General features: G+C 39.1%; 1 protein-coding gene across 1 annotated transcript in view; it reads left to right on the forward strand.

Annotated features, from left to right (window-relative positions):
* The first annotated feature begins 1,469 nt into the window (after positions 1-1,469).
* The window catches only part of ppm1g (protein phosphatase, Mg2+/Mn2+ dependent, 1G), a 112,786-nt gene continuing 88,485 nt past the window's right edge, over positions 1,470-25,770 (forward strand). Inside the window, exon 1 of the mRNA XM_034005287.3 lies at positions 1,470-2,189. Coding sequence (XP_033861178.1) covers positions 2,079-2,189 — 111 coding nt within the window. The 5' untranslated portion in view covers positions 1,470-2,078. The remainder of the gene's footprint in view (positions 2,190-25,770) is intronic.

Consider the following 25,770-nt stretch of genomic DNA (forward strand, 5'->3'; position numbering starts at 1 on the left):
GCCTTCTCTTTTTAAAACGATTGCATTTTTAAACACGATTCACCTAGATTTACTTAGAGACACCCCTCCTTAACACGTACGTGTTATTATTTATACGATCGATGTTTTCACCTGGCCTGTCAAGAGCTCTTTATCGCCGAAGTGCAGACAGAAATTGCAACTATCATGCATATTTATGAGCAGTCAATACTGGGGCGCGGGTTGGTTTGGTTTGGTTTTGTAGAGGGTAGATTATTATTATTATTATTATTATTATTATTATTATTATTATTATTATTATTATTATTATTATTATTGCAATCACTACTACACATAGTACTAATGCCTCTGAGCTGTTCCGCATTTAATTGTGGCAACACAGTAAAAAAAAAAAAAAAAAAAGTAATATCTTTATCTCCCTTTTCAATTTTCCGCGGGATGATCTTTTGTAAGTTTTACAACTCCTGAATTCAGCTTGTTATTTATATAAAGTAGATGCTGCTTGGTAGCCATCAAAAAGTTGTCATTATCTGAAAGTTGGTTCCTGTAAAAATGTTAACAACCAAAAGTTGTCTTTGTCATAGTTGCTAATAGCGGCATCTGTTGTATAAATGCATAATTAAAAATGCATTGTCTGTTTATTGTCTGTATCTATTAAATCAATCTGTAGTATTTTGTATTTCACTTGCACTCGTATCTAACCACTATCAACACCGTTTGCTCTTGAACTGCCTCGATATCAAATCGTACTGTGTTTTGTATTTGCTCTTATTAGGACTGAAGTCATTGTATTTTGTATCTTGCTCTTAATTGTACTGTAATTCTTGATATGTTGTATACAACTGTAAGTCGCCCTGGGTAAGGGCGCTTCCTAATAAATAAATAAATAAATAAATAAATAAATAATAACTGCTTCATTTAAAAATATGTATTTCTTTAAGAAGCTTGTCATTGGTTGAAGTCTGTTTCATATCCTTTCTCCTTATGTATGAATAATTGTTTACGCATTATTAAAAAGTGTCTATTTGTAAAAATATAATGTCTATTATTGAAAATAGTGTCTATTATTAAAAGATACTTTGTATATTTATGTCTTATTAATTAAGCAACTGCTTCATTTAAAAATATGTAAATGTATGTCTCTTTTTTAAATGGTCTTGTATTTATATTCTTAGCTCAGTTCTTAGTTACGGTTGAAATTCATGACTGAACAGTTTTGAATACTCAAATAGTAGTTCTTAATGTATTTTATGTATGTTTTACTTATATCCTCTTAAACTTTATATTTGATTTACGGATATCAAAAGATCATCCCGCGGAAAAATGAAAAGGGAGATATTACTTTTTTAATATTACCAGAACCTCTGGGGCATTATACTGTAGACTGTAGTACAAATTGTTGTCTATCCTTGACAACCAAACCACGCCCCAGTTTGGCTGCTCATAAATATGCATGATAGTTGCAATTTCTGTCTGCCTTTCGGCGACAAAGAGCTCTTGACAGGCCAGGTGAAAACATCGATCGTAGAAATAATAATAATAATAATAATTTATTTCTTAGCAGACGCCCTTGTGTGTTAAGGAGGGATGTCTCTAAATAAATCTAGCTGAATCGTGTTTAAAAATGCAATCGTTTTAAAAAGAGAAGGCTTGGAATAGGAAATGAGGCCGATTTTACAGTATATAGACAGGGGATAAATCGCTACCGGAACTCTGAGGGTTCCCGTGGTGCACCGCTTGGACGGGGACGGATTTAAAGGCGGATTGACTGTCTTGTCTATATGAAAGATCTTTGCTTAAATTCGTTTTAAAAAGTTTGCGCGCGCAGTCTTTTTTTTCCGCTTCCGGTTTGGTCACGCGCATGTTCTTGATTTTTAGGTTTATATTGAACGGATAGTTTTTTCGTCTCAGGGTTGTATAAACTGCATGTGATTGTTAAACATCAATATAGTAAGTTGTTTTTTTCGTTATCGAGTGAGAAAAAACAAAATCATAATCTTATTATCACATAATTACTGTTTTGCCGTAATTTATACCAGAATATACTGAATATCAGTGGCACATTTGATACCCGTGCGTAAGATTTCCATTTTTGAAACATGGGGGCTTACTTGTCACAGCCCAACACAGTGAAATCGACAGGCAACGGAGGGAACCATCAGCTGAGTTTTGGATTTGCAGCCATGCAGGGCTGGAGGGTTTCCATGGAGGTAAGACTATAGAATACCGTTTTACAAACTGTAATCTCAAGACATGTAATGTCTGCTAAATGTAAGTAATTAATGCTCTACATGTTTAGTATGTGTTAAGTAGGATGTTTCATACTGTTGTTCGAGAGGCAAGTTGGTCAATTTTAAATGCTTGAACTTTCATAAAAGAAAACCTCTGAATAGATATTGACTGATACTTTCGTTCGTGTATCTCGCATCATTTTTTTTTTTTAATATAATAAATGTACAGGCCTGAATGTTACACACCCTGTATCTGTTCATTGAAACCTTGCACATATGTCTCACTGGGCCTAACCAATACTGTATTGTTGAACCAGGTTTAAACCCGAAAGTCAGATTCTGATAACTTGTATTTATTAAAGTGTTTGTTGAAAGGTTTAATTTGCTATATTAACCACATATGTAGCCACATCAGGGTTAATAGAACACAGCCTTAAGGTCTTCACACTGCGCGTCGCGTCAAAGCGTCAGCGTCCAGCGTATTTTAACAACGTCAAGTTGCTTTCACACCAAAGGCGTTCAAATAACTAGAACGCAAGAAACGGCAAAACTGTGATGTACAAGAAGTCGGGATGTATTGTTAAATAATATACTTATTAATTCTTGTTCATGTGTATGATAGAGCACTGTCCGTTAAACTAAACGGCCATAGTTAAAACAAAAATAAAAAAAACACAGCGCAAATAATAAAAGAAACATACCGGCATAATAGTATTAAATAACAATAATTACCCTACTGCTGAATGTTTACGTTTCTCTACCTTTTCATTTCCAAATACTGCTCCAAAAACTGCATTTGCAGCATTTATTTCCATGGTTTTATATAGTGCCTTGCAAAAGTATTCAGACCCCTGACCAATTCTCTCATATTACTGAATTTTCAAATGGTACATTGAAATTTCGTTTTGTTTGATATTTTATTTTAAAACACTGAAACTCAAAATCAATTATTGTAAGGTGACATTGGTTTTATGTTGGGAAATATTTAAGAAAAATAAAAATCTGAAATATCTTGCTTGCATAAGTATTCAACCCCCACACATTAATATTTGGTAGAGCCACCTTTCACTGCAATAACTGCTTTAAGTCTTTTGGGGTAAGTATGTACCAGCTTTGCACACAGTGTCGGAGTGATTTTGGCCCATTGTTCTTGGCAGATTTGCTCCAGGTTGTTCAGGTTGGTTGGACAACGCTTGTGGACCGCAATTTTCAAATAGTGCCACAGATTCTCAGTGGGATTGAGATCAGGACTGGGCCACTGTAGGACATTCACCTTTTTGTTCTTGAGCCACTCCAATGTTGCTTTGGCCTTGTGCTTGGGATCATCTTTCCTGCTGAAAGGTGAATTTCCTCCCAAGCTTCAGTTTTTTAGCGGACTGAAGCAGGTTCTCTTGCAGTATTTCCCTGTATTTTGCTCCTTCCATTCTTCCTTCAATTTTAACAAGATGCCCAGTCTCTGCTGATGAGAAGCATCCCCACAGCATGATGCTGCCACCACCATACTTCACTGTAGGGATGGTGTGTCTTGAGGCATGGGCAGTGTTAGGTTTGCGCCACACATAGCGCTTTGCGTTTTGGCCAAAAAGCTAATCTGACCACAAAACCTTTTCCCACATCGCAGCTGGGTCACTCTCGTGCTTTCTGGCAAACTCCAGACGTGCTTTCAGATGGTACTTTTTGAGTAACGGCTTCTTTCTTGCCACCCTCCCATACAGGCCAGTGTTATGCAGAGCTCTTGATATGGTTGACTGGTGCACCATTACTCCACTCCCAGCCACTGAACTCTGTAGCTCCTTCAAAGTGATTGTTGGCCTCTCTGTGTGGCTTCTCTCACAAGTCTCCTTCTTGTTTGAGCACTGAGTTTTGAGGGACGGCCTTTTCTTGGCAGTGCCTGGGTGGTGTGTTGCAGCTTCCACTTCCTGATTATTGATCCAACTGTGCTCACTGGGATATCCAAACACTTGGATATTATTTTGTACCCTTTCCCTAATCTATGCATTTGTATTACTTTATCTCTAACTTCTGCAGAATGCTCTTTGGTCTTCATTTTCCTTCAGATTCACAGCCTGACCAATGATCCTTCAACAGTGGATTTTTTATCCAGAAAATGTGACAGCAACTTCAATGGTTCACAGGTGGATGCCAATGGTAAGGTAATTGTGTCCTCGTTAGGGCAATTTCTTTCATCGGTGTAAACTGGGAGCTTCCACAGCACAGGGGTTGAATACTTATGCAAGCAAGGTATTTCAGTTTATTTTTCTTAAATATTTCCCAACATAAAACCAATGTCACCTTACAATAATTGATTGAGTTTCAGTGTTTTAAAATAAAATATCAAACAGAACTAAATTTCAGTGTACCATTTGTAATTCAGTAATATGAGAGAATTGGTCAGCGGTCTGAATACTTTTGCAAGGCACTGTATTTCTTACTACCTGCACACTCTGTTTTTTGCTCCCTTTTTTTTTGTGGTTGAGAACTGGTCCTGCAAGCTCTTCCATCGGGTTTTAACTACATCTGAGTCCTATTTGATCACAGAAAATAGGAGGCACTTTTTTACACAGAGAATTGTGGGAGTCTGGAACCAACTCCCCAGTAATGTTGTTGAAGCTGACACCCTGGGATCCTTCAAGAAGCTGCTTGATGAGATTCTGGGATCAATAAGCTACTAACAACTAAACGAGCAAGATGGACTGAATGGCCTCCTCTCGTTTGTAAACTTTCTTATGTTCTATGTTATATTTATACATGTATTCATTTAATTCAGATGGAGGTATTTTTTTTTTTTGCTGTTAAAAATCCTTAAGTTTTCATTACTGTAGCTATATTTGTTTCCATTATCTTTAAGGAAATTTTTCATTTCAGCAACATCTACTGTTTAAATCACTCTTTCATAAGGCCGATCTTTTGTTTGTGTTAATGAATTACAGTAGGGGTTACCTGTTGATGTTTGTCATGCCGACGAGGGGGCGAGAGCTGGTATGTGTGGTTAGAGAGACAAATTTATTAAATCTATCAAAATACGGACACCAATGTTAGTAATGTTTTTTTAGGGTTGGGATAGCACTTTTTATTGTAAACCTTACAACATGGATTTATGTTGAGAGAAATAGAATTTTGAGAACTAGAAGGTTGTTCTGTCAACTATGGTTCTATATAATAGCACAGGTAAAAATGCATTATTTTCTTATCTTTAACCATCACCCTGAGAGGAAATCCACAACTGCCTCTATCTCATGAAACGTTTTAGATGCTGCTTCCATATTTTCAGTTTTATGGAAACTCCTCGCCCAAAACCTAACTTTACAATTCACTTTTGACAAGGTATTTTGGTTTCCGGATGATGACCTAAAGCTCAAACTCGGTACATAGCTGTATTTATTGAATCTCTGTCAAGTATGGTTTGTGGGTATCCTATGAATAGTTAACCCTTTCGTGCCTGTACAAAGCTGCAACTGCCATTGTCACATATCTCAAACAGTTTAAAGTAGTGACTTAATATTTATGATTTTTTTTTTCTTTCTGGATTATATAAACCTTGTATGCTAAATTTGTTTGTGATCACCATTACATTGGCCTCTGACCTAATATGACTACCCTGTAGGTCACATGCCAGTGTTTCAGCTATATAGAAAAGTAGGTCTTCACTTTACGTTATTGGGGTCTGTTCAATTGATGTAAACTATTAAAACAGAACCGTCTTTGGTATTTTACGCATTTTGTTAAATATACTAAACTCCATTGTTTTGGTTCAACACCATTGAAAATGGGTCAGATCTGTGAAAGTAGTCAAGATATCTTCTTGATACTTGCTGCATTAATGCTATGTCAATAATGCAATCTCCTTTTAGAACTCTTGGCACCTCTACTACCTTTTTAACCTGGAAGCATTTTTTTTATTCTTTCATCCATTTTTGCCCTTTTGTCTTTCCTGTAAATCCTAGTATATTTCACATTAAATCATGTCATGATCACTTGACCCTAATGGTTCTACTACTTTTAATTTACACAAATGTTTTAGGTTTTTGATGACCATATCTAAAATTCCTCTGTCCCTTTATTGGGATTTGTACACACTAGGTCAGGAATCAGTCATTTACTGTATCTGTCATTTCAGTTTCTCTACCACATGAATTGGTTATTTAGTAGACACTTTTATCCAAAGCGACTTACAGAGGAGGCTAGGTTTTACGTCTCATCCAAAGGATGGAGCACTTCATTGACTTGCTTAGGGTCACATGCAGTGAGTCGGTGGCTGAGCCCAGATTGGAACCAGGAACCTCCTGATGACAAGCTGATAATATCTCTTCAGCCAAAGAAGTAGGCACAATAATTAAGATGTTGCCATAATGAAAAACCATAAATGTAGTGCGAGTTAAGCAGGGTCAGCTGCAGTTGGGAAAATGTTTTCCTCAAACTGACCATTTTAATAACGGTGGTAGCAGAATGCATAGAAATACTTGGGACTTCTAATTAAAAGAAATTAAACATTTAGGTAATTTAAAAATGAAATGTACTGCAGCTTATTTGATTGCAGTAGAAAAACTGCCATTCTCTAAATTTAGCTCACAGTTTGTGGTAATGAAAAACTGGTTTATAAATGTCTACAATATATGACAATGTGCTTGCTGTGGTGTATTTAATATTGTAAATAACAGAACAAACTCACTAAAACTTTTTTTTACTTAAAATAAATGGTAACGTAAACATTAGAGCTGGCTGTGTTACATGCTGTAAGGTCAGGACTTCACTAACACAGAGTATGCGAATTGCAGCATGCTGTTTCCCATATTACAACTGTACACAATTAAAGGTGCAGTCACCAACACTTGCAAAATATCTAAAATAAACATGCTTGAGTTCATTGCAGTAGTCAGCTGCATAGCTTAATCATTCAGCAGCATTAGGCAACAAACAATTGAGTACAAACATTGTTACTGTTTTAGTATCACTTTGTGTAATTAATACACCCTTGATGTGAGATGTCATTAATAAACGCTCTATCGCTCTTATGGTTGATAGGGCATCTCGCACCTTGGGTGTGTAAAATCACATTGCATCCCATTATCTTTCTTGCAGATATGCAGCTGTAGATAATTAATTTAAAGTGAGAGCTTTCAGGGTTCATAAGCAGTTTTGAAAGTGGAAAAAGTATGACATTTTGAGAGCCGCTTTTCCAGGTCTTAAAGTATAGAAAATATACATTTTTGCTAAAAGGTCTGGAAAAAGTATGGAAATAGATAATTGTTATCAAGCAATTGAAAAAGCAGCAAAGTAAGACAAATAACCATCTTTATTATGACGTCAATACGGCGTGTCTAGTAAAAGTGGTGACTGCGTTTTTTATAACATGTGTTGGATATTGACAGTGTAGTGTCAGGTAAGCTGTGTACCTGACATTTTTGCACAATAAATCAGAAATACGCACTCAATTTAAATTTAACGTGTAAAAATACACATAGCAATTTTGCTGCACGGCTTGGCTGCCTCCCCTATAGCTTCCACTAATAACTACATCTCCCAGAATAGTGTCTCCAGTTACTAGGAAACTGTACATAAGGAAAGGCAACCCAACAAACACCCAATCTCCTGCTTGCCCTGTTGTCTTTGCAGTCAATCACAGTAAGAATAAGAAATTCAGAGCTACACAGGCTGAAGCATAAACACCCCAGTCCAGCTACAAATCCAACTGGAACCATCGTCCCTTTTATTAGAAATGGTTTACAGACCCTGATTAACAGTAGTACTATCTGTGCCCAGCAAGTACATAAAGGGGAATTATCTGACTACAACATTTTAATTTCAAACAACAAAAGCGGACTCGCTCTGGATAGAAGCGTCATGCTAAAAAGAAAACGGTGGGTTCAATGTGGATACGACAGGGCAGAGAAGCAAGGACAACTATATAAAGTTGAACCCTTTGCTGTCCATTTATTCAGCACGTCGGGTCCAATTTATTTTCACACGCCCAGTTTATTTTAGATGCACTACTTAAAAGTATTTTTTTTCATAGTAAAACAGGTTTAAAAGGCACGGCATATCAACAGGACACTCGGTACTGCATCTCCACCCCTTGTTCGCTGTCTTTATAACATACCTCTTCATAGTCGTGCATACTGATAAATCATCTCCTCAATGCTATCCAAGTCATTATTTTATTACTATAACATCTCAAAAAGCTCTGCAAATGTCAGTGATATTCTTTGAGCGCTGGATGCAGAAGCAGCTATCTTGTTTGTTTATGGCTGTGTTATCTCTGTGGTGCCGGGGCTATGTGTTGCTCAGATCATGCCCTTTTTTTTTTTTCGGCTTCTCTCGCCGCCGATCGGTCTCACTCGGCCATTGAATGGTTTGCTCGTCTTTTTTCCGGAGAAAAAACAATTAGAGACCTGTGTTTTACGTCTTTTTGATGTCGGACAAGGTCCGACATCGGACCGGAAAGGGTTAAAAAACCAAATCTGTAGAAAATATACATAAAAAAAAAAATTAAAAAAAAATAAAATCCAAATACGTCATGTACTTGTATCGGTTCCCAATCCTGGATGTCCTGTGGGGAGTAATCACTATTTATTTATATAGATATAGATCTATCTCTCAAAACACGTGTTAAATACACCGTGTAACAATTATTTTTTTTTTTTTGGTTTCTGGGTAGTAAGTGTTATTTCCTAATTGCTTATGCCTCAAAAGTATAGAAAATGGCTTTTCCCCACAAACTTTGCTTTTGTGACCAGGGCAGTGATATTTTGAAATTTACCTATTTTCCAGAACATTCCAGATAGATTCAGTGCTGAGTAAACCTAGAGTAACTTCTAGAACTTTCCAGTAATATAAATAGTAGTATAAATACAGGGGCCTTAAGCCCACCAGTTCAGTTTAGTTCCAGCTGCCTAAGTGGATACATATCTGCATTTTTCTGAGATGGCATCAAGGTCATAGGAGACTTCAAAATGGTGGCATTCCTGATGGGTCTCCAAGGCGGTTTTGCCAAGTTTCCCTGCTATCTTTGCCTTTGGGACAGCAGGGACACGAGGCGCACTACCACAGGCGGGACTGGCCACAGCGGACCGAGTTCTCTGTGGGGAGGAACAACGTCAAGTGGGAGCCACTGGTGGACCCCCGGAAGGTGCTGATGCCACCACTGCACATCAAATTGGGCCTTATGAAACAATTTGTCAGAGCTCTAGATAAGGAGTCGGCAGCCTTCAAGTACCTTCAAGACTTCTTCCCTAAGCTGAGGCAAAGGTCAAAGCCGGTGTCTTCGTCGGACCACAGATAAAGAAGATCCTGGAGTGCAATGAATTCCCCAAGAAGCTCGCTAGTAAGGAGAAAGCGGCTTGGAACAGCTTTGTCGCAGTGGTTCGGGGCTTCCTGGGCAATCACAAGGCCGAAAACTATGTGGAGCTGGTTGAGACTCTGGTGAAGAACTACGGCACAATGGGCTGTAGGATGTCCCTCAAAGTCCATATCCTTGATGCTCATCTTGATAAATTCAAGGAGAACATGGGCGCGTACTCGGAGGAGCAAGGCGAGCGCTTCCACCAGGATATACTGGACTTTGAACGCCGCTACCAAGGACAGTATAACAAGAACATGATGGGAGACTACATTTGGGGGCTGATTCGTGAAAGTGATTTACGGTATAATCGTAAATCTCGAAAAACTACTCACTTCTAAATCTTTTGTAGTCATTTTTGTATTACTTTAGTATAAATACATGTTAATTTGGATTCATATGTTGTTTTTTTCTTATGTGAACGAAAAGACACAAATTTGTCCGTTTTCTCATTGGAAATAGGTAAATTTCAAAATATCACTGTCCTGGTCACAAAAGCAAAGTTTGTGGGGAATAATAGCCATTTTCTATACTTTTGAGGCATAAGCAATTAGGAAATAACACTTACTACCCAGGAACAAAAATTGTGTTACATAGTGATATCATTCCGCAACAAGTGAAAAAATAGATATGCAGCCCAACTACATAAAAAATGCTAGTGGAAATATGCTTTTATTGCATGGAGGTTTTACTTCTCGTATTTAACAGTCTAGTTATGATGGAGCTGTATGGGAACAGTGGGGGGGAAAAAAAACAAACAAAAAAACTCTAGTCTTCTGCAATCAGAAAATCTGCATTGTGTGTGAGTTCCTGGTAAGTGACGCATTTGTGAACTTTGCAAAGTCTTCTGGGAATTGTTCGGCGCGGTGATGTCGTAGCACTGTTATGGGCAGTCGCTGTAATGTCCTTCACGGCGCGGTTTTGGACTCGCTGTTATGTCATGTAATCAAATGGTCATGCTTTTAATTTAATAGAAATTAAAGCTGGTATGCGGCAGACTACTAGCTAGTGCACTGATAATCGGTAGCCTGTTCCAGCACAGAATTCAATGTTTGGTCAGGTGTGCTTACTATACTAATGACGCAAGAACCCTGAGACATTTTCCCAGTGCTGTGTAACGTGTGATCGACATGCAGTAAATATGTCTCAAAAAAGCAGGGTTTTTTTTTTCTTTCTTTTAAATATCTGAAGACAACATTAGGATAGCTGAGTTGTGTGCAGCAGAACAGACCTGATGCTACATTATATCCAACGATGAACTTTTTAACACACTTTAAATTAGGGCTGTCCATTGCAGTTCACTTGGCCGTTAGTCACTGAACCTCGTAATGGATCAAATCACTAAAAATGAATGGGAGTTTGTGGCAATGTGGTTTGCAGTGCGCAGGTGTAGTGGTGATGTGGTGTTCAGGATAAACAGACACAACAGTTAACAGGTAAAACAGCTCTTTATTTGGCTGGTTTGCGTGCCTGCAATGTGTATCACTCCGTGCAAAACAATGGGTTCAGTCCTGAAATAATACAACACGGTATATAATACAAACACAACACGGTCACAAGTCTGCAGTGAGTGTTCTTAGTGTAGGTTGTGAAATACAAGTAATGTGCACAGTAGTGATGTGAAGTCCGGGCTTGGAAACTGGCCCCTTAGCAACAGCTGTCGGATAGTTTAGCCATCTAACAATGATAAATACAACAGTTACTAGACAGGACAAAACAAACAAAACACTCACGGTTAGTAGACCGTTTTTTCCTCGTAGGTCTTTGCGTAACCATAACACAAGGAACAAATCGTTTGGCCACATCCCCTGATATACCTTCAGTCCCGCCCCCTTTGGTAGCGAGTGCAATCATGTATCCTCCAATCCATGATTGACACATCGCTTACCACATTAAGGTGATGACTTATGGTATTGTGACTCTGCCAAGTTCTTGGATGGCCGGCTTCTGACCGACTCTGGAATGAACTGCCAAACCATCCAGTCCGGGGCACATTGTTCCTGTTACACAGCGCCCTCACAGGTCGGGTGGGAGATTGTTTACTAGGATTCATTCTCTCTCTGTCACCAGAGGTTTATTTATTTTTTAAACATTCTGATGGCTCACTGGACAGAAAGACGCTTACTTGTCTACTGTCAAAGTGAGTTCCAGTATCACACACGAGTACATCTAGTCTGCTGTGTGCAGAACACACCTTCTCTTCTCGGAGTACACTAGCAGCTCTTCTGCTACAGACAACAAAAATACAACAACAAATTAAACCCACCAGTTTTGACAGAAATTCAGGATCGCTGCAAGCCCATGAGTCAAGCTAAGTATGATGATATAAGATTTTATTTTATTTATTTCTTTATTTTTTTTTTTTAAGGAGTAGGCCAGCGGCGTACCCAGTTAGCACACAGGCCCATCCAAATCTGCGCCTATGTGAATGCCAAGTTTAAGTACATTTTACGTATTTGTTTGTTTATTTTTTTTAAACTGTGGAGGCAGGAACTCAAGTTTAGGACAAAAAGGCTATTTTTAAAAATGTTGCAGGCTTTAGCCAATCAAAGCAAAGTATTGATTGTGATGCTATGTTTTGGTGGGATCTTCCTCTCACACAATGAATCATGTGCAGGCCACATTTGACAACTTGTGAGGCAGTTGGTGCAGATCTTTTGTAAGTCCCAGATGTTTCCATATTCCAACTTTTTATTTTAAATGTGAAGTTTTTTAAGCAAACTTGCAGACAAATTAGTAGTGCGGCAGTCAACGTGGCAAAACAAATGAGTATTTAATTTTTTTTGAGAGCAGTGTGGAATCATTTTAGATTGTCAACTTTGTGAATTTAACAGCCACATTCAAAATGACACACATGGCCTCATGAAAGCTGCGTCTGCATGGTTGCCAAAATTGGATGCATTCGGCAGGAGAGAGTCTACAGAACTGGCATGTACTTTGTACAACCTTAATATGGATGAAGCTGAAGTTTCAGTCAAATAACGCAAATCGACTGGGGGGGGGGAAATATCCAACACTAATTTAAGTTTTAATTGTATAGCTTTCCAAATATGCACACACTTTAAGAGTTTGGATCCTAATGACCAACTGTACACAGTGAATAGCATTAATACAGCTGTTGCGACCCTCAGTGCTGACAAGTCGCTGAAGAATATGCTGTCTCTCCTATGGTTTGAAATAGACCTGTGTAATTCTCTGTAGTATGACTATAATTGCAATACTCAACAGCAAGACGAGAGTATATTAACTAGGCTATGGTAAGTCATTTACTAGCTTTAATTGTATTTAATTGCTTAATGTAATATTAGTGTGTTCTCGCTGGTTTGGCTTTTTAAAGTGCATATACGGCGGATAATATGTACATTCATTTTTTGTCCACTTCAGACATTTTAAATGGATTTGCATGGGAAATTATTATTATTTATTTCTTAGCAGACGCCCTTATCCAGGGCGACTTACAATCGTAAGCAAATACATTTCAAATGTTACAATACAAGTAATACAATAAGAGCAAGAAATACAATAACTTTTGTTCAAGCAAAGTACAAGTGTGACAAACCACAATTCAATAATACAGCAGATAATAGTGATAGTTACATCAGGATGTGATTAAATACAAAGTACTACAGGTTAAACACTTGGCAGATTACAGTATTCTGAAGTACAGGATTAAATGCAGTAAAATAGGGGGCAGATAAGAGCAAAATAAAGCACATTTACATGAAGGGTGATGGTGTCCCAGGATACAAACAGAGGAGTTCTACAGGTGCTGTTTGAAGAGGTGAGTCTTAAGGAGGCGCCGGAATGTGGTCAGGGACTGGGCAGTCCTGACATCTGTAGGAAGGTCATTCCACCACTGCGGAGCAAGGGTGGAGAAGGAGCGGGCTCTGGAGGCAGGGGAGCGTAGCGGAGGTAGAGCTAGTCTTCTAGTGCAGGTGGAGCGGAGAGGTCGAGTGGGGGTGTAGGGAGAGATGAGGGTCTGGAGGTAGCTGGGTGCAGTCTGGTCAAGGCATCTGTAGGCTAGTACAAGAGTCTTGAACTGGATGCGAGCGGTGATCGGGAGCCAGTTTTTTGTTAGTTTGCAGTTTTTGGATATGATGACAGGTGTGTTTTTTTTTTTTTTTTTTTTTTATGTTCTCTTCAATTAAGTTTTTATTTATTTTTGATTAAGTGAACAATTTAAGTTGTGCTGCATATTTAAGCAGTGTTGTAAAATAAGAATTTTAAAGTTACATTTCTTTTCTACTGTACAGTATAGGTAGAAGTTATAATACACAATGTTTGACAGCAAATAGCTATAAAAGTTAATGTCACGTATTTTTTATATATATATATATATATATATATATATATATATATATATATATATATATATATATATATATATATATATATATATATATATATATATATACACAGTGCCTTGCGAAAGTATTCGGCCCCCTTGAACTTTGCGACCTTTTGCCACATTTCAGGCTTCAAACATAAAGATATGAAACTGTAATTTTTTGTGAAGAATCAACAACAAGTGGGACACAATCATGAAGTGGAACGAAATTTATTGGATATTTCAAACTTTTTTAACAAATAAAAAACTGAAAAATTGGGCGTGCAAAATTATTCAGCCCCTTTACTTTCAGTGCAGCAAACTCTCTCCAGAAGTTCAGTGAGGATCTCTGAATGATCCAATGTTGACCTAAATGACTAATGATGATAAATAGAATCCACCTGTGTGTAATCAAGTCTCCGTATAAATGCACCTGCACTGTGATAGTCTCAGAGGTCAGTTTAAAGCGCAGAGAGCATCATGAAGAACAAGGAACACACCAGGCAGGTCCGAGATACTGTTGTGGAGAAGTTTAAAGCTGGATTTGGATACAAAAAGATTTCCCAAGCTTTAAACATCCCAAGGAGCACTGTGCAAGCGATAATATTGAAATGGAAGGAGTATCAGACCACTGCAAATCTACCAAGACCTGGCCGTCCCTCTAAACTTTCAGCTCATACAAGGAGAAGACTGATCAGAGATGCAGCCAAGAGGCCCATGATCACTCTGGATGAACTGCAGAGATCTACAGCTGAGGTGGGAGACTCTGTCCATAGGACAACAATCAGTCGTATACTGCACAAATCTGGCCTTTATGGAAGAGTGGCAAGAAGAAAGCCATTTCTTAAAGATATCCATAAAAAGTGTTGTTTACAGTTTGCCACAAGCCACCTGGGAGACACACCAAACATGTGGAAGAAGGTGCTCTGGTCAGATGAAACCAAAATCGAACTTTTTGGCAACAATGCAAAATGTTATGTTTGGCGTAAAAGCAACACAGCTCATCACCCTGAACACACCATCCCCACTGTCAAACATGGTGGTGGCAGCATCATGGTTTGGGCCTGCTTTTCTTCAGTAGGGACAGGGAAGATGGTTAAAATTGATGGGAAGATGGATGGAGCCAAATACAGGACCATTCTGGAAGAAAACCTGATGGAGTCTGCAAAAGACCTGAGACTGGGACGGAGATTTGTCTTCCAACAAGACAATGATCCAAAACATAAAGCAAAATCTACAATGGAATGGTTCACAAATAAACATATCCAGGTGTTAGAATGGCCAAGTCAAAGTCCAGACCTGAATCCAATCGAAAATCTGTGGAAAGAACTGAAAACTGCTGTTCACAAATGCTCTCCATCCAACCTCACTGAGCTCGAGCTGTTTTGCAAGGAGGAATGGGCAAAAATTTCAGTCTCTCGATGTGCAAAACTGATAGAGACATACCCCAAGCGACTTACAGCTGTAATCGCAGCAAAAGGTGGCGCTACAAAGTATTAACTTAAGGGGGCTGAATAATTTTGCACGCCCAATTTTTCAGTTTTTTATTTGTTAAAGTTTGAAATATCCAATAAATTTTGTTCCACTTCATGATTGTGTCCCACTTGTTGTTGATTCTTCACAAAAAATTACAGTTTCATATCTTTATGTTTGAAGCCTGAAATGTGGCAAAAGGTCGCAAAGTTCAAGGGGGCCGAATACTTTCGCAAGGCACTGTATATAATATCTATATCTATATCTATATCTATATATATATATATATATATATATATATATATATATATATATATATATATATATATATTTTTTTTTCTAGAGAAGTGTTTTTACTAGTACTACATTATTCTTTGTATTCATTTTCTGAAGTAAATCCAGCAATTAAACAATACGTTCATTTTTGTCAAATAAAAGTAAACAATATCTGTTCATTTTAACATTTAGAATTATAAAACAGTTTAAATGTAGGCCCTATGTCTTGTTCGCTTACCTGCACTATCATCAGTAATCCTATCGGTATCGGCCGATGTGGATAGATAACCATCGGCTATCTGTATTGGCCAATAAATCTTTATTGGTGCACACCATACTAGCTAGTATAGCTCCTCCTATTCTCCTTAGGAAGTGGGAAGGCTTGTGTCTGTTTGTATGAATAAGAAATATCATGTGTAGACCCAGTGGTTTTCCGTTTAAACGTTTACTGTTTTCCGTTTCATAACAGTAATTTCTGTGTCTGTTCATGTATTTATTACTTGATATTTATATACTGTACTTTTACTTTCAAGCTATGTTCAAGTAAATGCCAATACCTTTATTTTATTTCAATCAAGCAACAGTTAAAGTGAAAAACTACTAAACATGAGAAAAAAAAAAAATTGTTTCCATAGCACTTTTAGATTTAACTGCTGGGCCCTTGGGCCACTGAGCTAGTGTTTTTACTGGCCCGGATGCAATTTTATCTGGCCCAATATAGTTATATATTCTTTCATGATGGTTTTTATTTTCAGTGTGTTTCTAACTGTGTATGGTAACCAAAGAGAGCCCACGTCTCAAAGTGGCTAAACGAAGCCTTTAAATATGTTACTTCAGCCATTTAACATGCACACATTTGTGTTCTTGTCAGAAAATGAATATACTATTAAGATTTGAAAATGTATGTGTACAAATGATACTCGTTTTTTCACAAGCAAACCCGCAACCAAGCTGTTACCATACGGTCACAGCAACGCTAAAACTGAATTATAATAATCCTAATTAGGGATGAGTCAGTGTAGTCGAATACATGATTACACAAGAATTATTCGAATAGCATATTACATATTATACACAAAAAAACCCTTATACATTAGCTACTAGTAGAAGAAAATGTCTTCTTTTTTTAGTGCTGACTCTTAAGTGTTATGACAGTCTTAAACCCGTTATTTGCATATTAAACATAAGGACCCTAATTGTGCAATATTTGTAATAGCAACATTCTACAGTAATCGTGTCCTGTTTGAAATTGTTGCCAATTTTATTGCCTTGTTTTTAGCTAATGTTAACAGATCCCTGCTTGAGTTCCTCTGTAATGACTGTACACAGCAGCTTCTGCAGCTGTTGCTAGCCAGTCGTGAAACAGCTTCTGGGAGCATGGCACCGGCAAACTTTGAATGTGTGAACTGAAATAAAATGTATATAGCAAGTGCTAAAAAGTAATCCAAACTTGCATAACATTGAAATTAGAAAGGTTACATTTAATTGGTAAAAAGGCAAGGATACTTGGAGTTGGAAAGAAGTTATTTTTCTGCAGTTCGATGTAAAACGTCTACTGTTGACTTTCTGTAAATGGATGGAGTAACATCAACATTTGCACTGACCATTCAAGTACAACCAGGTATCCTTGTTGAATTATTTACAGGTTATTGAATAAACAAAGTAACTTGACTTAGATTCATCTGATGTTTACTTGATGGCTAGTTGTAATTAGTAATGTTAAACTATTGTAATGTTGGAATGTAGGCCTAATCTATTGTTTTGGCCAGGTTACAATATTTACACTATTAACCCTTTGCGGTCCATTTATTCAGCGCATCTCAGACACGCCAGGTCGAATTTATTTTCACACACGCAGTTTATTTTAGACGTGCTGTTTAAGTGTTTTTTTGAGTTTTTTTTCACAGTGAAACAGGTTTTAAAGGCACTGCATATCAGCAGGACACTCAGTACTGCATCTCCAGCCCCTCCCCACCCCTTGTTCGCTGTATTTTTCCCATACCTCTTCATAGCCGTGCATACCGATAAATCATCTCCTGATCACTCGTTTTATCACCAAACTCCTCAATAATGCGATCCAAGTCATTATTTTATTACTATAACATCTGAAAGCTCTGGAAAATGTCTGATTTATTTGAGCGCTGGATGCAGACGCAGCAATATTGTTTGTTTATGTCCGTGTTATCTATGTGGTGCCGGGGCTATGTGTGTTGCTCAGATCTGGCCCTTTTTTTTTCGGCTTCTCTTGGCTCCTGTCGGCCATTGAATGGTTTGGTTTTCTCCGTTTTTTCCAGAGAAAAAATGACTAGAGGTTGCTGTATGGTGTGTTATTTTATTCTGAATATACTACAGCAAAAAAAAGTGGTGGTTTGCACAATATTATGCTACTGTTGCTTTTGGACGTTGTGATGTTGCTTTAACTGATGTTGCTGCGCATTGAGTTCTGTATTTTAATTCAGTAAACGGAAGGAAAAACTTGTGCCTAAGAAAATAGGGTATTGAACGAAGAAATCTCGTCTTGGACATTGTTTGTACACTTTGTGAACTCTGCTAAACTTTACCGGCTTACACTGTTATGCTGTCTGCTTGTACACACGCATTTGCCTTTTACTCTTGGGAGCATAAGGGACCAGAGTTCGGGTAATCGGATACACAAAAATGTTGCAGCCTGTGTATTCAAATAGGAAACTATTTGAAATTTCTGTCCCTAATCCTAATAATAAACACTAGTAAAACAATCTTCATAACACAAAATAACAATCCTTCTCAGAGTGTTGTCGCTTGTGTAGCCTCTCCCAAGTCAGCGCCAATCTTGCTGAGTGATACCAACGAGTCCTGGAAAGATTGTGAATGGCATTTTTGACCTGAACACATCAGATCCCAAATCAAAAAGTTAGACAATTCTATTGTGTATCTGGGTATCGATCGGGACATCTTGCTGTGAGACTAGATATGATGTAAACAAAATGTTGAATTCACAACAAATAAAGCTGCTGTTTTATCTGAAAGTCTGGGAAACTGACGCCAAACAAGGCAGAACATTACTTTTTTTTCACTGTCATAATGAAGCCAGATGAAGCCTCCTCTCTAAATGTTCATCTTCCTTTTTTTCCCATAATTCCTTTATTTTGATTTCAGAGCTTTCCTTTTGGCTTATTGGTTGCTTAGTTGTAGAAAACGCGATTTGTAAAAGATTTGCCATGTCGCAGGAACGAGTACCAACACAGCACTTCGGTACGTAATCTCAGATTCTAACTGTACAACAAATATGACGTGCGGCGGGAAAGTTAGTTTGTAGTTATGTTTTTAAAAATGTAAATTAGTTTTCAGCTTTTTGGCACACAGGCCCATTTTCCTGGATTCATGAAACGGAATCCATGTGCACTATATACAGTGCCGTGAAAAAGTATTTGCCCCCTGTCTGATTTTCTGTATTTTTGCACATTTTTCACATTGTATTTGGTCAGATTTTTATTTGGGTTGTAGTAGTATATAGAGGGAGTCTGAAAAAAAATGACACCAAAGTTTGGTGCTTCTTTCATTTGTTTGGTGTGCAAGGTAATCAAACATGCAATCTTCAAGTGAAAAAGTTATTGCCCCCCCCCCAAGTTAACTCAACCCAATTAAAGGGATAATTAGGGTCAGCTGTTTGAGTACTTTGGTTAACAACCAGGCCTGATTTGGGCCAGCCCTGCCCAATATAAATCTGACTAACTTTGGCCCTTACCATCAGAGTGAAGTTGTCAGCACACAGGTTCTAGAGGCACATCATGCCACGAACAAAAGAAATTCCTGAAGACCTCCGGAAAAAAGTTGTTGATGCCTATCAGTCTGGAAAGGGTTACAAAGCCATTTCTAAGGCTCTGGGGCTCCACCTAACCACAGTCAAAGCCATATTGTCCAAATGGAGAAATTTTGGGACAGTAGTGAATCTTCCCAGGAGTGGCCGTCCTGCCAAAATCTCTCCAAGAGCAAGCCGTAAAATCTTCCAAGAAGTCACAAAGAACCCTAGAACAACATCCAGGGATCTGCAGGCCTCTCTCGCCTCGGCTAAGGTCAGTGTTCATGACTCCACCATCAGAAAGACAGTGGGCAAAAATGGGATTCATGGCAGAGTAGCAAGGCGGAAACCATTGCTCACTAAGAAGAACATGAATGCTCGTCTCAAGTTTGCCAAAAAGCACCTGGATGATCCTCAAGAGTTCTGGAACAATGCTCTATGGACAGCTGAGTCAAAAGTGGAACTTTTTGGCCGTCATGGGCCCCGTTTATGTCTGGCGAAAACCAAACACTCCGTTCCACAGTAAGAACCTCATACCAACGGTCAAGCATGGTGATGGTAGTGTCATGGTTTGGGGATGCTTTGCTGCATCAGGACCTGGACGCCTTGCCATCATTGAAGGAACCATGAATTCTGCTCTGTATCAGAGAATTCTACAGGAGAATGTCAGGCCATCCGTCCGTGAGCTGAAGCGCAGCAGGGTCATGCAGCAAAACAATTATCCAAAACACACAAGCAAGTCTGCATCAGAATGGTTGAAGAACAAGAAATTTAAAGTTTTGGAATGGCCTAGTCAAAGTCCAGACCTAAAACCCATTGATGTTGTGGCAGGACCTGAAACGAGCAGTTCATGCTCGAAAACCTACAAATGTCACAGAGTTGAAGCAGTTCTGCATGGAGGAGTCGGCCAAAATTCCTCTACGGCGCTGTGAGACTAATCAATAACTACAGGAAGCATTTGGTTGCAGTTATTGCTGCTAAAGGTGGCGTAACCAGTTATTGAGTCTAAAGGGGCGATTACTTTTTCACACGGGGGCATTGGGTGTTGCATAACTTTCTTTAATAAAATAAATGAAATGTATCAATTTTTTGTGTTTTGTTCACTCAGGGTCCCTTTTATCTAATATTGGGTTTTGGCTGAAGATCTGATAAGTGTCAAATATGCAAAAATGCTGAAAATCAGACCGGGGGTAAATATTTTCATGGCACTGTATTTTATACTAGTTAAATGTAACCGCCCCAGTCGGGCCTGTGGTGCTTCATAACTACAGGCCAAACTGCGATCTCTACTGGCCACCGGGCCATGGTTAATGTTGAATCGTGCATAGAGAAATAATTCTCGTCAGGGCCGGTTATATATAACTTGCCACTCTAGACAAACCCTAGCATGGCACCCCTATATCAATCCGGTAATGATTTATTTTATCTTCAAATCAATAGGTATTTTATTTAGTTTGTACTGTGCAATTGCTCTGTCTGCTTGTAACATGGTTTCTGTTTTGAAAAAGTGTACGATCTACGTACAGATTAAGTTTGGTTTCCCACGATATATGGAATTTTGAAATGACCTTTTCAACACTTCAATAAAGTCATCATTTAACCCTTTGCGGTCCATTTATTAATTGCCCGTCAGGCACGCCAGGTCTAATTAATTTTCACACGCGCAGTTAATTTTAGACGCGCTGTTTTAAAAGTGTTTTTTTCTACAGTCAAACGGGTTTAAATGGCCCTGCATATCAACAAAGCACTCACTAGGCATCTCCAGCCCCGCCCCACCCTTTCGTTTTCTATAGCGTTCACCTATGTAAGAAATAAATAATAATAATAATAGTCGTACATACCGATCGATCATCTCCGGATCACTCGTTTTATCACCAAACTCCTCAATAATGCGATCCAAGTCATTATTTTATTACTATAACATCTGTAGTTTTTTCTCTGGAAAAAGCCGAGAAAACCATTCAATTGCCGAGTGGGAGCGACAGGAGCCGAGACAAGTCGGGGGGGAAAAAAAAAAAAAAAGCGTATTTCATGAATAGTCATACATGGTATCAGGTATCAGATAACGGGGCGGTCGTAAGTAAACAAGCTGGCTGACTGAATCAGCGCACAGAGAACACGGACATTTGCAGAGCTTTTTTGAGATGTTATAGTAATAAAATAATGACTTGGATTGCATTATTGAGGAGTTTGGTGATAAAACGAGTGATCTGGAGATGATCGATCGGTATGTACGATTATTATTATTTATTTCTTACATAGCTGAACGCTATAGCAAACAAAAGGGTGGGGCGGGGCTGGAGATGCCTAGTGTGTGCTTTGTTGATATGCAGGGCCATTTAAACCCGTTTGACTGTGAAAAAAAATACTTTTAAACAGCGCGTATAAAATTAACTACGCGTGTGAAAATTAATTAGACCTGGCGTGCCTGATGCGCGATTAATAAATGGACCGCAAAGGGTTAAGGGAGGAGCGAAAACTGCGTAGTGTAGGGGACTGTTTTATATTGACTGGGAGTTTATTCTAATGAAGGGGAGTCAGGAGGGAAAAGGAACAGAAACTGGATTGGGCACAGGGCGAGGGTGGGACCGAGAGGGACAACAGAGTTTGAGAACGTAAGGGACGGGAGGGAACATAGTAAGTGATAAGTGCAGCCAGGTAGGGTGGGGCGAGACCATGGAGGGATTTGTAAACTAGAGTAAGGAATTTAAATAAGCAGTGATAGTAAACAGGGAGCCAGAGTAGCTGGAGGGGAGGTATGAGAGGAGTGAGGGAGGTTGAATATGATGCTGGCAGAGGCGTTTTGAATTTGCTGTAGTGGTGTGAAGGCGTAAGAGGGAAGGCGGGTGAAGATGAGAGCATGAACCAGGAGTTTAGTGGCAGAGAAAGAGATGGAGGGGCGTATTTTGCGGATGTTAAATAGGTGGAATTGGCAGGTTCGTGTAGTGGCCGAGATATGATCAGCAAGGGGAAGGGTCGCATCAAAGATGACGCCGAGGTTGCGAGCAGTGTTAACCGGAATGAGGGATGGGAGGAAATGAAATGGTGGGGGTGGGAGGGGGAGAAGAAAAGGATTTCAGTTTTTGATGGGTTGATGAGGAGGAATTGGCGTGCCATCCAAGATTGGATAGCAGTCAGGCAAGCAGTTATACGGGCGGAAAGGTCGGGTGAAGGAAGGGAAGGAAAAGAATATCTGGGTGTCGACAGCAAATAAATGGTGGGGGAAGTTAAATGAAGAGATTAGAGCTTCAAGAGGTGAGGTATACAGAGAGAATAACAAGGGTCTGAGGACAGAGCCCTGGGGAACACCAACAGTCAAAGGGGAGGGGGAGAGGTGAGGCTGTTGAAAGCAACAGCAGAGGTGCGGGAGGATAGGTATGAATGCAGCCAGCGAAGGGGTGTTCCAGAAATGCCGAGGTTGGAAAGGGTGGAGAGGAGGATGGGATGATTGACTGTGTCAAAGGCAGAGGAAAGATCAAGGAGAATAAGAATTGAAGAGAGGCCAGCCTGGGTGGAGTTGGCCAGATGATTCTGGACAGTGAGGAGGGCAGTCTCCGTGGGATGGGAAGGACGGAAACCAGATTGGAATCGGGGGTAGAGGGAGTTGGCGGATGTGTATTGCGATAGGCGTACATGAACTAGACGCTCAAGGAGTTTTGAAAAATATGGAAGGAGATATTGGAAGGTAGTTGGCAGGGTGGGCAGGGTCGAGAGTGTTTTTTTTTAACAGAGGAATGATGGTAGCTGATTTAAAAGAGGTAGGGCAGATACCGGTGGACAGGGAGGAGTTAAAGAGGGAGACTAGATAGGGGAGGATAAGAGGGAGTAAAGTGGGTATGAGGGAAGCAGGGATGGGATCCAGGAGGGGAAGAGGTTGGGTGGGCCTCGGAAATGATGGAGGAGAGTTCAGAATAAGATGTGGAGGGAACGTCAGTAAAGGGGGCATTAAGAGCAGATGGAGGTAGAATGGGGAGCTGGAGATGGGGGCTAGTCTGGGGGAGAGTCCGGAGATGTAGACGAATAGTACTGATTTTGGTTGAGAAATAGTGAGAGAAATCACTAGCAGTGAGGGTTGGGAGGACTAAAGATTGGGGTAATGTAAGAAATTCATCAGTAGTAAGAAATGTACCTGATAACTTTACTTAATGATTATTTTTTTCCTCCGTGATTCACAAACTGTTGGAAAAAATTGATCAATTTAATTCTCTGTGGGAGTTTAAATATTATTCTGTTTTCTTTGCACACAGTACAGTAGCTACGTTTTATTTTTAGCTTAAATCGTTTGAGTTAGCGTCCTCCTCCATACAAACCTATAGAGCCATAAGGTTTGTAGTAAAAACACAAAACAAATATTAAGTTAAACTTTTTTTTAAAACTTAAACTGGAAACAGACAATCAATTTCTCTAAAGAAAAAACAGTTCACGACGAACAAAACAAAATGAGAAGTCCACCACAAAGTTGCAGAAGTAAAATAATGTACAAGACCCAATGTATCGGCTATTGCATATGATGGATATTTGCATACTATTTTCTTAATGGTGGAAAATGTGATAAATTAAAGATGAAAGACCTATAACAGTATAACATACCAATTTTGAATAGGCGCTTCCGTGTTTTCAAAACGGAAGTTGTTTAGGCATCGCAAGCAAGTGCAGTGCACTGTGTACCTGAAAATAACACTACACTGGCAATGTTTGCACTTCCTGTAGCACAGTGCCAGCATTTGTCACTCAATGTTCTAACTCCTTCTCCTTAAAATATTTTGATTTATCAAAACGAATTGTGGGCTACATATGTTTCTTTTGGAATTTTTTTTTTTTTGTAATTTAGGGGTCGACAATTGATTTTACCCTGTTTTTTCTCCTAAATTGATATGTCCAATTGTATTTTAAGCTCCGCTCACTGCTACCGCCCCTGCGCTGATTCGGGAGTGGCGAAGACGAACACACTCTGTCCTCCGAAGCATGTGCCGTCAGCCGACCGCTTTTTTTTTCATTCTGCAGGCCCGCCATGCAGCCAACCCAGAGCTACAGCGTCGGAGGACAACGCAGCTTGCTGGCAAGCCCGCAGGTGCCCGGCCAGCCTACAAGGGTTGCTGGACACCCTGGCCGACCTAAGCCCTCCACCCCTGGGCGGCATTCGGCCAGTTGTGCGCTGCCTCCTGGGAACTCCCGTCCCACGGTTGGCAGTGGAATAGCCTGGACTCGAACCGGCGACCTCCAGGTTATACTGCGCATCCTGCACTCCACGCAGAGCGCCTTTACTGGATGCACCGCTCGGGACTGGTCGTTCAGTACATTAGCTTGATTCGGTGCAAGAAAACTAAACCAAAAAATACTCTCAGTGGAAACTCTTCCTGCGAGCATAGCTGACTGCGAAAGTGGATTCACATACCTGTCAAGGTTTAGTTTTCAAAATAAGGGAGCTTTTGTAAACTGAAATCCTAGCGGCCTGGATTTAAGTGAATACCTACATAACACAAAGGCATACGACTATGTTCCACTTTATTACTTGGTGATAGAATGATCGACTGGTGAAACAATGCTCCTGTAATGTGTTTTTTTTTTTTTTTTTTTAGGAGTACAAAACTGAAACGGATAATAGCAGAGCAATTTATATTTAAAAAAATGGATGTTTGTTTAATCGTTCTGATTGTGTTTTCCCGTGTAAAGTGATAACACATAGCTGATCTATTTTTTTTTCTTTGGTGTACATTTAACATGTTTTGAGATGACCAATATAAAGAAAACACGTAGTTATCACAGTAATACAGTACTGGTAAGAAAATAGTTACTTTCAGATATTTATGTACATTTTTAGCAGTTGGACATGTGTAAAAGTAGCTGACAGCAGTGAAGTGGACGTTAAATATTGATATATTAATTGGATTGTTAGGGAACTTTGAAATAAAGTACCTACCTGCTTAACCTTGTTCATGGAACAGTATTTGAAATGCATCAACTGCAATGTTTTCGATGTTCAGGTATGCTTTTACAATTCACACACACAAGTACATTTAAGAGCTTTGTCTAGGAAATTTATTTATGGCAACCGTGAAGACTTTTCAGAGTTATTCAGCTGATCTGAACATTTTGTTATAATTTTGTAATACAGTATTTACAAGGCAATCCATAATGATGTGTGGCAAATCGTGAATATAAATATTTCTCTGGTATGTGGTCGCATTTAAAACTATTTTGCAAAACAACTACTAGTGCTTGGCGATACTCGGACGCCGACAATTTATATGAAACTGAAGATATTGTTTGCGCAAGGTTTCTGGAAAATTGCATGAGTGAAAACGAGGCCGCGCACATGATCAAGTTTTCATAAGAACATAAGAATTTACAAACGAGAGGAGGCCAT

Source organism: Acipenser ruthenus, chromosome 5, assembly GCF_902713425.1.
Source record: "Acipenser ruthenus chromosome 5, fAciRut3.2 maternal haplotype, whole genome shotgun sequence".
In the NCBI taxonomy this organism is placed as follows: Eukaryota; Metazoa; Chordata; class Actinopteri; order Acipenseriformes; family Acipenseridae; genus Acipenser; species Acipenser ruthenus.